Here is a 16882-nt window from a genome sequence, read left to right as displayed (position 1 = left end):
CAATCTTTATAATTATAACTATCAACGTAATAATAAGCTGCATGGCAACAACTCTTGGGGGAATAGGAAATTAAGACCTAAACTATTTCACTTCCAGTTAAGACTATAATATGACACCAAAAACTCAGAATCAGTGTCTCCATGATGGGACAGTTAACTTCGTAAGCTGGAATGTTAAAGGCCTGAATCACGAATTAAAGAGAAAGAAAGTACTTTCTCACCTAACAGGTCTAAATGCTAAAATAGTATTTTTACAGGAAACCCACTTACTAAGTAAGGATCAGTTCCGCTGCAAAAGACTGGACTGGCCAAATGTTCCATTCTAGTTTTACAAAGAAAACTAGAGGGGTGGGAATTCTCATACATAGAACAGTACCATTTGTAGCATCAGATGTAGTATTGGATCCTGAAGGGAGATATGTGATGGTCATGGGAGACTTATCTAACTGTAAAATGATTTTGATAAATGTTTATGCACCTAATGTTGATGATAAGGAATTTATACAAAATTTATTTGCATCCATTCCCAATCTGAACACTCATAAACTTATAATGGCTGGGGACTTTAATTGTGTTCTAAATCCACTTTTAGATAAGACTTCCTCCACAGGGGAACGCAACTAACACCGCAAAGATAATTACAAAGTTTATAACTGATCACAACTTATCAGATCCCTGGAGGTTTTAAACCCAAATTCAAGAACATATTCTTTCTACTCACCAGTACATCATTGCTACTCAAGGATTGATTACTTCTTTATAGATAATAACTTCTTGCCTAAGATTAAATCTTGTAAATACGATGCTATTGTTATTTCAGACCATGCTCCGATGATCTTGGAGCTGAAATTACTAAGCCCCATACACTCACCCCAGATGGCGTCTCAATCCGCTTCTATTAGCTGACGAGAATTGTACTGAATTTATATCCAAACAAATTGAATTCTTTCTAGAGACAAATACATCCCCTGAGATCTCTGCAGGAATACTCTGGGAAACTCTTAAGGCCTTCTTAAGAGGACAGATTATCTCATATCTTTCCCACAGAAATAAATCCGAGCGAAGAAAGTAGCAGAGATAAAAGCGAAATTACTAAAATAGATGAAGAACATGCCAGACTACCAAGCGAGACTCTACATAAGAGGAGGCAGGCTCTACATTCAGAATTAAACCTCTTGACAACTAAAGAAACCGAACAACTAATTTACAAATCCAGACATCATTATTATGAACATGGAGAGAAAGCTAATAAGCTTTTAGCGCAACAAATTCACAAGCAAGATGTATGCAACGCAATCTCGTAATTACTAACACTAACGGAGATAAAATCATCGAACACAAAAATATAATGTACACTTTTAGAGACTACTATAAATCCCTATATACTACTGAGTTTAAAGAAGACAATATACAATCTAATGCATTTCTGGATAAATTACAGATACCACAAATTGACGCTATTAGTGTGGAGGAGCTCGATAAACCTCTGTCATTATCAGAATTACTGGATGCTATAAAGTCACTCCAAGGTGGAAAAGCAGCAGGCCCTGATGGCTACCCTGCAGAGTTTTACAAGAAATTCTCCGCTCAGCTAGCTCCCTCCTATTAGCAACATTTACAGAAGCCAGAGATAACCAATCTCTTCCACAAACCTTTCGCCAAGCACTAATCACTGTCTTTCCAAAACAAAATAAGGACTTATTACAATGTGCATCATACAGACCAATTTCACTTCTGAATAACGACGTTAAAATACTCTCTAAAATCATAGCTAGAAGGATGGAGAAAGTGCTCCCCTCAGTAATATCACAAGACCAAACTGGATTTATTAGGGGCCGACACTTATCTTCAAATCTTCGACGCCTGTTTAATGTAATATACTCACCAACTAAATCAAACACCCCAGAAATATTATTATCATTGGATGCAGAAAAGCATTCGACATGATTGAATGGAAATACCTTTTACTATTTTGGAGAAGTTTGGGTTTGGCCCAACATTTGTGCATGGATTAAATTACTGTATACTAACCCAGAAGCTTCAGTTTGCATCAATAACATTTGCTCAGACTACTTTAAACTAGAACGTGGCACAAGACAAGGATGCCCTTTGTCACCACTGCTGTTTGCAATTGCCATTGAACCACTGGCAATACATTGTCGAAATACTGATCAGATAAAGGGGATTAGCAGAGAAGGACTGGAACAGAAAATCTCATTATATGCAGATGACATGGTACTGTATATATCGGACCCAGAAAATTCTGTGCCTGCAGTCTTAGCAGCACTCACAGAATTTCAAAAGCTCTCTGGTCTCAGAATTAATCTGAATAAAAGTGTACTCTTTCCGTGAATTCTCAAGCATATAATATTAGATTAGACACCCTTCCTTTTATCATTGCAGAACAGTTTAAATACCTCGGGGTAAACATCACAAGTAAACATAAAGCTCTTTATCAACAAAATTTCGTCGTCTGCATGGAAAAAATTAAACAAGACTTGCATAGATGGTCAACCCTTCATCTCACACTAGCTGGAAGAATTAACACTGTTAAGATGAATATTCTTCCTAAGCTCCTTTTTATTTCAAAACATACCAATATACATTAATAAATCGTTCTTTAAGCAATTAGATTCAACAATAACCTCATTTATTTGGAATTCTAAACATCCACGCATCAAAAGAGCGACCCTACAAAGACAAAAGGCAGAAGGGGCATGGCTCTACCTAACTTCCAGTTTTATTACTGGGCGCAAATATACAGTCGATAAGAACCTGGACACAAATAGAAGAACATACACAGGCATGGACCGCAATAGAAGTAAAATCCTGCAGTACTTCTTTGTATTCCTTGCTTTGTGCTCCAATAAACACACGTTATCGGCAATACACTAATAACCCAATTGTGCTCCACTCACTTAGAATCTGGAACCAATGTAGAAAGCATTTTAAGACGGAGAAGCTTCTTTCTGTGGCACCCTGCAAAAGAACCACCTCTTTCAACCCTCACAAACATATGCAGTTTTAATATCTGGAAAAATTTGGAATTAACTTGCTTAGAGATCTTTAGATAGACAACGTCTTTGCATCCTATGAACAATTACATTCCAAATTTAACATTCCAGCTACAAATTTCTTTCACTATCTTCAAATCAGGAACTTTGTTAAACAGAACCTTCCAGATTTTCCTCATCTTGCACCCTCATCCACGCTGGAAAAATTATTGCTCAATTTCAAGGAGTTAGACTCCATCTCTACAATATATAAAATCCTTTTACAATCCCTTCCTTTCAAAGATCCAAGAGGACACTGGGAAAATGACCTCTCAATTAATATATCAGAAAAGGAGTGGAAAGTAGCAATGCAGAGAATTCACTCAAGCTCCATATGCGCAAAGCATACAATTATACAACTCAAAATTATATATCGAGCACATCTGTCTCGACTAAAACTCTCCAAAATGTTTCCAGGGCATGATCCAACCTGCGAACGTTGCAACCAAGCCCCAGCCTCACTAGGTCACATGTTCTGGGCCTGCACCAAATTAACATTATTCTGGACAAAAATTTTTAATTACCTCTCAGACAGTCTTGGACTCACAATCCCTCCTAACCCATTAACAGCTGTGTTTGGGGTTCTTCCAGAGGGTCTTAAAGTGGAGAAAGACAAACAAATTGTGATTGCATTCACTACACTGTTGGCACGCAGACTTATTCTGATAAACTGGAAGAACCCAAACTCTCCTCTTTTAAGTCAGTGGGAAACTGATGTGTTATATTATTTAAAATTGGAAAAAATCAAATACTCAGTTAGAGGATCTGTGCAGACTTTTTTCAAAACATGGCAGGATCTAATCAGTAATATTTTGAAATGATTTTATAAAGCACAGAGAATTTGTTGATTTAGGTATTTTTACAAGCCTTAAATTTTACACCGTTTGGCTTGCTCTCTCTCTCAAGGGTGGGGATCGATCTGTTCTTAGCATAATTCTTTTTTTTGTAAAACTTGATTGCTATGTATTGATTGTAATAAAATTAATAAAAAAATAAAAAAAAAAAAAAAAAAATGCTTTGTTTTGTATTTGATCTTCTATGTGCTCTATGTGTGTGACTTAAACAGGCTTTCTCTTCCTCTGACAGGACACAGAATCCATTACATTTGTGATATTACAGCTCTCTGAATAATTAAAATACTGAGATGAATACCTGATATCATTTTCATGATGATAGGAGTTAAAGCATGTTATTAAACATGGTGTCACGCACACTCGAGTAGGAGACCGCGCACGGACCTTAACACGTTTGGGAAGACATTCGCCGGCAGGGAGTGGCGGGGTACTAACCTTTCTCCTTTGCTTTCTTACAGAAAAAAAGACGCTCCGCCACCATAAGCCTCATTTTCCCACAGCACGTTACTTCCGCCTTTCCTCCTCCATTGTTCCTGACGTCATCGATCCCATCTTCCCCCACGGTTCCTTCCCAGCATTCCTCCACTTCCGGCTCCTCCCTCATAAAATGGCCGCCGACGCCATTTTCGGCATCGTGCATATGGACTGTTTGTGTTTATGTATTTTGACCTGAATTTTGTTTATTTACTGTGGATAATTTTACAGTATACGGGGCCGGAAACCCCAAACCTTTATGCTGTCTCCTTATTCGTCTTTTACAATGGGAACACAGTGGCGCAGTGATTGTTCATGTCTCACGCAAGATGCTTGCTTCGTCGTGCGCGACCTTCGATGAAATAATTTATTGTAGCAGTACTGTCTCTTTCAAACTTACTAACCTCCAATTCCTGTCCTTCCTTTTCTTTCTCCAAATACCCAATCGCCACACATCAGCTCTGTAATAGACGTTAAGCCATCTGTAAGCTTAGAACGCCGATTCTTCAAAACTTTTAAGGAACATCGAAATATCTTTGTAGTACATGTTTAATTATTCTATCCATCTATCCTTCTAGTGTCGCGTCAGCACCAGCAAGAATACAGCTGGCAGAGGCAGGAACAATCCGTGAACGGAGAGCCAGCGGCTCACTAACGCTGCGGCACCGTGTAGTTAAAGTGAAAGTTTATTCTGTATAATATAATAAACATATTTTGCTGCATTTCATCTTAAAAATATCGTCATCATATGTAAATACTTGTTTTATAAAGTGGCTCAGGTTGTGCAATATTATAACTGTATCACAAGTTCACAGTCAGGTGATTGAACTAATAAGTACAAACAGGTCTACAAGGAGCACTTGATGGACTGATTGAGTGCGTTTAGAGTTCTTGGGATGAAACTGTTTCTGAACCGCGAGCTCCGTACAGGAAAGACTCTGAAGCGTTTGTCATATGAGAGCAGTTCAATAGACAGCATGGCTGAGGCAGCGTGTGCTTGATGCTGTATACCGATAATTCTCTTTCTGATCAGCTGCTATAGAGCTGTGATTCACACTCAGATACAGTGATATAAATACTGTGAGTGCTGCAGTGAGAGTAATATGGAAAAAGATGATCCGATGTGGGATCCGAGGTGCAGTGAGAGTAACAACGCCTAAGCAGTTATGGTATTTGGAATAGTTTGGCCATTCTGTGCACCATTATGCTGTTACTGGCTAATTACAATCAGATGCATTAAACTAATAAACAATATGCGGTTAATTTCAGTGTATTTATAAAGGTGCATCAGGAATGTGGATCTAAAAAAGAAAGGATAACCACATAGGAACAGTAGCACTGCTTTAACACTGGGTGCCGCCAGTCTGCAAAACCGAGCAGAGAACTTGAATACGACAGGGTATGAGCTACTGTGAAAATGTGTGTGGCTTTACGCCCAAGTTTAGGTTTTATACATCGCGATTTGAACATGGAAAAGTTCTTACGCAACATTTTTGTGCATTTATAGATGAGGACCCAAGTGTCTTGGGGGACACATTGTGCCACCAAGTGGTGGCATACTGGGACTGGCTCATTCTATTGTTTGACATAGCTCTGGGGGCAGTTAGAACATCAGTTTTGTTAACAATTTATCTGTGCAGATGCTTTCATTAAGAAGAAACGCTTTTATTATTTCATTACTTCTGGGTCAGTCTGAAAGACCTGAGGCCAATCCAGCAGAGTTCCTTCTGATGCGCACACATATCCCTGTATTTCTGAGCAACAATTTTCAAATCATGGGTGACACAGGCTTGGTAGCACCCTGGTTGACAGGCCCCCTATAATATGCAGAACTCTCCTTGCTGACACCTATCCATCAGGGGAACTTCTCATAGCCTTGCAATTAACCCATGACCTTAAATTTTCAATATGGCAGATGACTACCAGGCAGCAGGGCAGGGAATTAAACTAAACTTAACCAGTGGATTCCTTGGTCTCTACAACCCTCCAAAGTATCATTATTCAAGACTAGGGGACCATTTTGAACACTTAAAAACAAAAAAATTAATTATGACAGTAACAGACACATACAGGTACTCCAAATATACAGAATTGAAAGAGAAGTCAATAACTAAACTCAAGACACAAAAGCAAGATGATATAGTCAAAGAAGCGAAGTGGGCATTCTGCTGTCAATTTTCATTTGTACTCAACATCTGAAGCTCCTCATTTAACTGTCCAATAGTCAAGCCACTTGCCCTGACACTGCATTTCCACTATTGAAACATGCTGGTGAAAGCTTTCCCCATGTTTGTTACTGACTGCACCAAAGTTAGCAGGGAAGTACTTCAAATCTGAATGCAGATTATGAATATTTAGCGACATGTTGCACTGCATAATATTATATGCTTGAAGCATCTTTAAGTGGTTTGGTGCTCTGTAGTTGCCAAGAAAAATCTCAGCAACATCCTAGAATGCCTTCCATTCAATTTCCTGTGGCTCCACTAGCAGATCTTTAAACCACTTTCTCACTGATGATGTGTTTGATTTGTGGACCTTCCTTAATCTTGTAATCAGTTATTCATAGAAATATTGGACTCAGATGTTGAAATCCTTCACATTCCTTGATCATCACTTTCATAAAATTGTTCATGAGTCTAAATTTTATATGAAGAGGAGGCAAAAGTATCTTTGTTAGGCCCGACAAATGCTTCATGTACCGCACTTTTCTGCCCTTACGGTGCAGCAAGTTCTGTTTAACGTAATGGGACTCTTCAGCATGGCTGTGCCATTCGCAGTTCCTGGTCTATCTGAGCTGCACTTCTAGTCACAGTGCAATGACTTTTACATCAGCACAGATGTTCCAGTTGTAGTTGTTGTACTGTACAGTATATGTTTGCTTAGAATATGAGAGGAAATAGCTAAAATAGGCAATTGCAATATGTGACAGGAAAATGTAAAGGGTTTTTGGAGATCAGAAGACCAAGATCCATAAGATACACCCAAAAGTGTTCAGGAAGTACAATCTTCAGTGTTATTAGATTAGATTTTGGGAGGCTGTGGTGATGCACATTGAGGTCTGTGGTTGTAGGTGTCTTTTCTTTTTTAAAATGGTGCGACTTGGGCTCCATGGAATCATGCACGGCTGGTGGCGCAGTGGTAATGCTACTCCTTGCTTAATCTTGGAATCAGTTATTCATAGAAATATTGGACTCAAATGTTGAAATCTTGGACTCATTTATTCATAGAAATATTGGACTGAAATGTTGAAATCCTTCATATTCCTTGTTCATCAATTTCATAAAATTGTTCAGGAGTCCAGATTTTATATGAAGAGGAGGCAAAAGTATCTTTGTTAGGCCCGACAAGTGCTTCATGTACCGCACTTTTCTGCCCTTACGGTGCGGCAAGTTCTGTTTATGTAATGATACTCTTCAGCATGGCTGTGCCATTCGCAGTTCCTGGTATATCTGAGCTGCACTTCTAGTCACAGTGCAATGACTTTTACATCAGCACAGATGTTCCAGTTGTAGTTGTTGTACTGTACAGTATATGTTTGCTTAGAATATGAGAGGAAATGGCAAAAATATGCAATTGCAATACGTGACAGGAAAATGTAAAGGGTTTTTGGAGATCAGAAGACCAAAATCCATACACCCAAAAGTGTTTAGGAAGTACAATCTTCAGTGTTATTAGATTAGATTTTGGGAGGCTGTGGTGATGCACATTGAGGTCTGTGGCTGTAGGTTTCTTTTCTTTTTTAAAATGGTGGGACTTGGGCTCCATAGAATTATGTGCGGCTGGTGGCGCAGTGGTAGCGCTACTCCTTGCAGTAAGGAGATCATGAGTTTGCATCCCAGGTCTGCCCTGTGTGGTAGCACTTTGAGTCGTGAAAAGAGTGCTAATAAATTATTATTATTATTATTAGGAGCTGGGCAGACACGGGGCTTTTGGTGTAATTATGAGCAGATTGTTTAATTAGGTTAACTGACCAGCATTGGCACTCCGCAGATTAGGGTGCCGTGCCTACAATTGTTTAACCAGCACACTAGAAGGGAGGTAGAGCGGTCATTGGCCATAGAAAGGAGTGAGAGGAAAGGCTGAGCACCATGGAGGAGCGGGGAGCAGCAAAGTACTCCAAGGACCCGCAGACATCACTGGAGTAATGAGGGAGTTGGGCTCTGGGGGGTACCTTCAGACGCTGAAGGAGGCAGTCAGGATGTGACCAGTGAATGGGACCGCAGCTGTTGGGTCTTCATCCTGCTACAAGATCTGAAAGGTGACCTCTGGGAAGTCCTGTAGAGAAAGACATGATGGGTTGATGGGATTTGAAGTAACCTGATGTCTGCCAAGTTTTACTGTTGGGATTTTCAGTACTTTATTTATGGCTGTTTTTTCATCTCCACTGAAGAACACTTATTTTTGTCATGGATTATTTGTTTCTTAAGAGCAGAACTGCACTATTTTTCACGTTGGGGATTTGAAACCCTGACTGTTTTCGGTTGAATTTAGTTAAATAAAAGCACTTTGAACTGATTCGCACCTAGTTTTGCTGTTTGTGTCCTTGGCTGCATGGCTTATCTCAGTTCAAGTTATCGACAGATCCAATTTGAACTGTTGCCAAGAACAAAGGAGCCAACTGTCAGAGAGGCCCAAAAACCAGACTGATCACACGTACCACTTAGAAGTATAAAGTATTCTTACTACATCCATTGTAAAGCACCAAGCCAACTGCAACACCCGTAGCTTTTGCCCTTAGTGACTTGTCTATTCCATGACACACAACCAACACGATGACGGTCTCTTACCATCTGCACAATGCCAAAGTAAGACAAAAGGTATCCTGTCTGCTCAGCCGTCAGTTGGAAGAAGTCCATGGTGATAATGGAGAACATAACCTGGAAGACTCCTGTATAGAAAAGTAAAAAGGAGAAACGGATGTGAGGAATATGTGAGTAATTTTGTCTCTTTTATTGTATTATACATTTTTTGTTATTGAAATTATAACACACATAGCAATCTCAAATCCACTTAATTAAATTCAGGGTAGCAGGATGCCACAGTCTTTCCTAGCAGCAACCAGGAACAGAGTGCCAGTCTATTGCAGTGCTAATTCACAAGGGGCAAGTTCAGATTTGCTCAACACATTAGAACAATCCAGACGAGAACAGGACATTCAGCCCAACAAAGCTTGCCAGAACTATCCACGTAATTCTTCTAAAAGAACATCAAGTCGAGTTTTGAAGGTCCCTAAAGCCTCACTGTCTACAACACTACTTGGTCACTTATTCCATGTGTCTGTGGTTCTCTTGAGTGAAGAAAAACTTCCTTAACGTTCCACGGCCTGCAAAGAAAACACGGTGTACATTTACAGTTGAGCCGTATTCACAAAATGTAAGTGAGGGCGCAAATGTGTGCGCTGGAATTAAAATGTATTTTTTTTAGTAGATTTCAATTCAACCAGAGTGCCATGGAAAATCGTGTGCCGTAGGTTGCTGACCCCTGCAGTAGTCAATTCTACTACTCAAAGTAAAAATGTTAATTAATCTCACTATTCTCCATAATTAGAAACCATCTTAGTTTTCTAATACTTTCAATCCACATTTTAGAGAGCATCATAATATGTTTGCAATTTAGTAATATTATAATTCAGTCTGTTTTGACAGCATTGATCCTTGCACAGTATGGGGCAACTGTACTTAAACCCCTTCTTTTAAAAAATCTGTAGGGGTGTTTTAGGCAGATTTCAGTTTTTTAATAAGTGTTGTCACAGGTGGCTGGGGGGGCAACCTGACCGGGATGCTCCGGAGGACCGGAAGAGAGCTTACGCCTCCCCCAGACCATGTGCGGGCCACAGCCCTGGTGGCTATGGGGACCGCCAGGGGGCGCCCCGATGCCGGAAGTGCTGTGGGGAAGAAGATCGGGGACACCCAGAGTGCTTCTGGGTACGCAACCGGCACTTGTGCCACACTGGGGAGTGCCGGCAGAAGACTGGTGGAATGCACCTGGAGCACATCCGGGTGACTATAAAAGGGGCCGCCTCCCTCCATATGATGACTTGAGTCGGGTGGAAGGAGGACGAGGTCTTGGAGGAGAGGAGTGGAGGCGACCTGAAGAGAGGTGAGGCATTTGATTGGTGGCCTGGACTTTGGGGACTTTTGGGGTGTGTTGCGCTATTGTAAATATGGAAAATAAACGTGTGTTGGGTGACTTAGACTTGTCTGCCTGTCTGTGTCCAGGTCGGCTTCCACAGTGTGTATTACACAATATGGACACAGTTTTTAGATTTTTTTTTACATTGTGGTGGTCGAGGGATAGAAGGGTCGATAAACAAAAAGCAGTTTGGGGGGCCAATACGGCCCTCCACGATTAGTAACATTTCTTTCAAACAAAAATAATGCTTGATGGCATGAAATAACAACAAAAGTAGCCCGGGACAATAATGGGTGGGGTCAATTGCCCACACTGGGTGCTTCCTCTGGGCTGTTGAGGAAGAATGTGACAAGGCTATTGGCAGCAGCCCAGGGCCCTGAGTGGTACTACATACCCGGGAAGAGCTAAGATGGTGATCATCAGGCTCACATGCGCGACAACATGTATTTGTTATTGTAAAGGCAAGGGGTGCCAGAAGCCCCCAACCTCAAACACAAATACACAAAGACAGCCCCGGGTTCAAATAAAGAGTGTTTTATTACACAATACCTGAGTATTAAGCACAAAAACAAGTTGTCGTTTCTTCTCCAATTCACCTCTCCTCTCTCCACCGCACTGCTGCCCTCCTCCAGTCGAGTGTTGCCTTTCTTCCTCCCAGCTCTGACTCACCTGGACAAGGTAGTGCGGTCCTTTTTATTGACGACCTGGGAGTGCTCCCGGTGCCAGCGCTGTCCCCCTAGTTATTTAATAAAATCATGGTATTTTACCCTGGAATCACGTCTTAAGGTAGTTGTGTCTGGTGTTTGAGCCTCAACGGCGCAGGATTTATTTTCAGCCATTTGTGGGTGAAGCAGGATGCCATACTGTATGTGTCTGTGGATATCAAATATATGTGAGTCCCAGGTGTATGTTGGTCCGGGGGCTATTCAGTTCAGGAGGATGTGGTTTTCAGGTCTGAAATGCAGGTCTCTTTTCGGAGTGTCTAATGCCTCTCACCATCTTTTCTTTTTATGCTGATTTCACTTCATGGCCATCACTTAAGGAGGCATGAATTCTACTCTGTGTCCATACTGTCACGATATCCAACAGAGGAAACCAAGCCAAAAGTTTCAAGGTAAGATCCACATTCGGCTAGTTGTAATCACTGATTAAATGCCAAAGTGTTGGAGTTGAGTTGCACGTTGATTAGATGTTCAAGTAAGAATTTCACTGCACACTGTACACATGACAATCCGCTTACCCTAAATCGCATATTCATCAGACCACTAGGACAGCATTTTTTCACTTAAGAAATATAGCAAAAGTGAGACCTCTTATATCATTGAAAGATGCTGAGAAATGAGCTCACGCTTTTGTTTTCAGTCGACTAGATTACTGTAACGCACTCCTCTCAGGACCACCCAAAAAAGATATAAATCGATTACAACGAGTGCAGAATTGAGCTGCTAGAATCTTAACTAGGAAAAGAAAATCCGAGCACATCTCTCCAGTTTTGATGTCACTACACTGGTTACCTGTGCCATTCAGAATTGACTTTAAAATTCTGCTTATGGTTTATTAAGCCTTAAATAACCTTATATTTCAGAATGTCTTACACCTTACACTCCAAATTGTAACCTTAGATCTTCAAATGAGTGTCTGCTTAGAATTCCAAGAGCTAAACTTAAAAGAAGTGGTGAGGCGGGCGGCCTTCTGCTGTTATGCACCTAAAATCTGGAATAGCCTGCCAATAGGAATTCACCAGGTTGATACAGTAGAGCACTTTAAAAACTGCTGAAAACACATTACTTTAACATGGCCTTCTCAGTTTAATCCCGATGCTCTGCATATTCAATTAATTATCATTACTATTCATGGTGGCTCCAAAATCCATACTGACCCCTAGTCTTCTGTTCTTTTTCTGGTTTTCTGTGTTGTAACCCTGCGCCAGCACCACCTGATCAAAGCACCGTGACGTCCTTACATTGACGGATTAAAGGCCAGAAGTCCACATGACCGTCATCATCAAGTCCTTCCATGTGAACCCTGAATACAATGAGGACTGACTGAGGTTATTTATGTTAGGCAGAATGCCTAGAGGGGGCTGGGTGGTCTTGTGGCCTTTGAACCCCTGCAGATTTTATTTTTTCACCAGCCATCTGGAGTTTTTGTTTTTTCTGTCCTCCCTGGCCATCGGACCTTACTTTTATTCTATGTTAATTAGTGTTCTCTTATTTTAGTTCTTACTTTGTCTTTTTTTTCTCATTTTTCATTATGTAAATCACTTTGAGCTTACATTATTTGTATGAAAATGTGCTATAGAAATAAAGGTTGTTGTTGTAAAATAAACTTAACAACGTCAGTCTGTTTAAACTGCCATGTTCAATGGACCCTCGCTTTATTTGTCTTTCAGCGTCAGAACATTCCAGAATGGGACAGACTCGACTTTTCAGATATAGGAAGATAAAGGAATAAAAAAAAAAAGAGCAGATGAAATGTCTCAGTACCTGTAGGGATTCCTGAAATGATCTTGATTGTGAAAATCTTGATAACCCCGGGATGCTTCATCAAGCCCATTATCTCACGTAAGTTGAAAACAGATCGGCCCCCTGGGAAGTGTAAGGAAGGACTCAAGTCAGTTTAGCTGACATAGCGAATTGCTGGAAGATTCTAATGATACTTAATACAGTCTCTGCGTTCAGTAACACAACTGACAACGGAGGACACCAAGGAGGTCCTTTGTGTTTATGGGATTACCTCACAGTGCAGACTACCCAGTCAACCAGAACACACAAGAGTAACTTTAACTAGCAGCCTAAGACAACACCTTAGTCGTGCAGTTAGAACATTTCAAAATAAGACTTTTATTCACAGAACATTTCACATAAAACATCACAAATGATCCCACCACATTTTAGACATAAAATAATGCAACACTTCATAAGCAAAATAGAGCTCTAAAATGCTATAGCAACAGTTCTGGATATGAAAATACATTTTATGATCCAAATATTTCTTGGTAAAAAAATAAATGAGAGATAGATGTAAAATAGGGGCGGCACGGTGGCGCAGTGGTAGCGCTGATACCTCGCAGTTAGTTCGCTTCCCGGGTCCTCCCTGCGTGGAGTTTGCATGTTCTCCCCGTGTCTGCATGGGTTTCCTCCGGGCGCTCCGGTTTCCTCCCACAATCCAAAGACATGCAGGTTAGGTGGATTGGCGAGTCTAAATTGGCCCTAGTGTGTGCTTGGCGTTTGTGTGTGTCCTGCGGTGGGTTGGCACCCTGCCCAGGATTGGTTCCTGCCTTGTGCCCTGTGTTGGCTGGGATTGGCTCCAGCAGACCCCCGTGACCCTGTATTCGGATTCAGCGGGTTAGAAAATGGATGGATAGATGTAAAATACTGTGGTGGGCTGGCACCCTGCCCGGGGTTTGTTCCCAGACTTGTGCCCTGTGTTGGCTGGGATTGGCTCCAGTAGACCCCCGTGACCCTGTAGTTAGGATATAGTAGGTTGGATGGATGGATGTACAATAAGGCGTCACGGTGGTGCAGTGGTAACGCTGCTGCCTTGCAGTAAGGAGACCTGGGTTCGCTTCCCGGGTCCTCCCTGCGTGGAGTTTGCATGTTGTCTGCGTGGGTTTCTTCTCACAGTCCAAAGACATGCAGGTTAGGTGTATTGGCGATCTAGAATTGTGCTTGGTGTGTGTCCGGTGGGCTGGCCTGGGATTTATTCCTCCCTTGCGCCCTGTGTTGGCTGGGATTGGCTCCAGCAGACCCCTGTGTTAGGATAAAGCGGGTTGGAAAATGATTGACTGACTAGATGTAAAATAGCATGATAAGTAGAACAACATCTTGCAAATTCAAGAAACAATACAATTAATAATCAAAGCTATGTCCTTAAAACCATAACATATAAAAAGAGAATAATACTATTATAGTGTGCATATTTAATAATATAGCAGTATCCTGCAGGGGGCGCTAGCTCCCTTGTTGGAATGAGTTCTTTTGTAATTGCAGCATGTTACATAACCCGAAATTATATAGATATAATAAGGCGATACCCTTCCATTTGTGATACGGTGGTGAGAAATCAAATAGGAGAAATAACTTGGCTTTCTTTAATGATGGATTACACTGCATAAGAGACAAAGGGAGCCATGACAAGAATCCAGTTCGGGAGTGTAGAGTCTGCCATTTTTGTCACTGCATTGGAAGAATTTTCAGTATTGGATGACGTTATCTCTCATCCGTCCGTCGGCTTCAAAGGTGTGCCAGGCAATGTGCCAAGGCTTTATATTCTTTCTTCATGTGCAGCCCCCCACTCAGGTGAATCACGCCGTTCCCAACAAGGCAAAGAGGATACAGTTTCATGCTGACTCTGACACTCAGAAATGCCCACTTCGCAGTTGTCCCTGTCTTGTCTTCTAATGCTTGCCTAGCAGTTCTAAATGATGAGCCCCTGTGTTAAATCTGGCTTGGTGTTAGCTGTGCATGTGAGTGGATTTATAAAATATTGGTACAGAGCACATTGACACATTAAACATATACTTATTACAATAGCTGACAAAGGAAGTGGTCCTTTGCATTTATTGGAATGCTTCAAATTAGACAGCCACACACACACACTCACGTGTAGCACTTCAAAATTAAAGTTTCCTTGTGTATGTTATGACCCTGAGAGTTCTGAAGTATAAAAAGTCACAAAGTAGCTGAAAAATGCCCACTAGAGGAGGAAACCGTCAACCCTGGCTAAATATAAATAAAAAGATTGCCCTCCATAATGTTTGGCACAAAGACACGTTTCCTTTTGATTTAGCTCCCTGCTCCAGAGTTTAAAATTACAAATCAAATAATTCAGACGAGGTTAAAGTGCACATTGCAGACTTTCATTTAAGGGGATTTGCAGACATTTCGGTCTTTTTGTTCTTGGTCCCCCCATTTCAGGACACCGTAATGTGTGTGACACGGCAATGGCAGGTCTATTAAAGCCATCATATTTATCCCTTGAATGGAACGACTGCTTCAAGTCTGCGATTCATAGACATCAGCAGATGCTGAGGATCTTCTCTGGTGATGCTCTGCCAAGCCTCTAATGCAGCCATCTTTAGCTCCTGCTTGTTACACAGGCTTGTCCACTTAAGTTTTCTCTTCAGCATATGGGAGGCCTGCTTAGTCGGGTTCAAATCAGGTGGCTGGCTTGGCCATTCAAGAATTTTCCATTTTTTACCTTTGATAAACTATTGTGTTGTCTCAGCAGTGTGTTTGGATCATCATATTGTTGTCGGATGAAGTGCTGTCCAGATGGTTTGAAGGCATTTACTGGAACTTGAGCACATTAGATGTTTCTATATACCTTCGGAACTCATTGTGCGACTTCTGTCATCATTGCCATCAACAATGAAGAGAAGTGTGCCAGCACCTGTGGGCAGCCACACATGCCCAAGAGATAACACCCCCACTACCATGTTTAACAGATGAGGTCATCTTCTTTGGATCTTGGCCAGTTTCTTTTTGTCTCCGCACTTTGCTCCTGACATCATTTTGAAGTCCTTTTCCACAAACTGTGATCTGGCCATCCTATTTTGGTGGCTAACTAGTGGTTTGCATCTTGCAGTGTGGCCTCTGTGTTTCTGTTCTTGAAGTCTTTTGCTGATAGACGTCTCTGAGACACAACTCCATGGTTTAAAATTACAAATCAAATAATTAAGATGAGATTAAAGTGCATATTGCAGACACATCTACCACCTGAAGTCTGTGTCTCGTCTGCCAGAAATGCGTTTGGGGCTTTTTCTTGACCATAGTGAGGATTATTCTGTCATCAGCAGTGGAGGTCTTCCTTGGCCCACCAGTCTGTTTGGTTCCTAAGCTCACTGGTGTGTTCTTTCTTCTTCATGACACTCCAGACAGTTGATTTAGGTCATCCTAAGGCTTTTCTGATGTTTCTAGTGGATTTATTCTTGTTATATGTTAGATAGATAGATAGATAGATAGATAGATAGATAGATAGATAGATAGATAGATAGATATTAAAGGCACTATATAATAGATAGATAGATAGATAGATAGATAGATAGATAGATAGATAGATAGATAGATAGATAGATAGATAGATAGATAGATAGGAAAGGCACTATACAGGTGCTGGTCATAAAATTAGAATATCATGACAAAGTTGATTTATTTCAGTAATTCCATTCCAAAACTGAAACTTGCATATTAGATTCATTCATTACACACAGACTGATGTATTTCAAATGTTTATTTCTTTTAATGTTGATGATTATAACTGACAACTAATGAAAGTCCCAAATTCAGTATCTTGGAAAATTAGAATATTGTGAAAAGGTTCAATATTGAAGACACCTGGTGCCACACTCTAATCAGCTAATTAACT

General features: G+C 40.8%; 1 protein-coding gene across 2 annotated transcripts in view; it reads right to left on the bottom strand.

Annotated features, from left to right (window-relative positions):
* Positions 1-16882, bottom strand: part of slc22a18 (solute carrier family 22 member 18) — a 276323-nt gene that overhangs the window by 89993 nt on the left and 169448 nt on the right. For both annotated transcript variants that reach the window (XM_039736928.1, XM_039736935.1), the window contains exons 7-8: positions 13000-13101; positions 9169-9269 (exon numbers count right to left, since the gene is read on the bottom strand). In XM_039736928.1, the coding sequence (XP_039592862.1) occupies positions 9169-9269; positions 13000-13101 (203 nt within the window). The remainder of the gene's footprint in view (positions 1-9168; positions 9270-12999; positions 13102-16882) is intronic.

This window comes from Polypterus senegalus, chromosome 1 (genome assembly GCF_016835505.1).
Source record: "Polypterus senegalus isolate Bchr_013 chromosome 1, ASM1683550v1, whole genome shotgun sequence".
Lineage (NCBI taxonomy): Eukaryota > Metazoa > Chordata > Cladistia > Polypteriformes > Polypteridae > Polypterus > Polypterus senegalus.
Note: the sequence above shows the minus strand (reverse complement) of the source record. Positions and strands in the feature narration are given on the sequence as shown.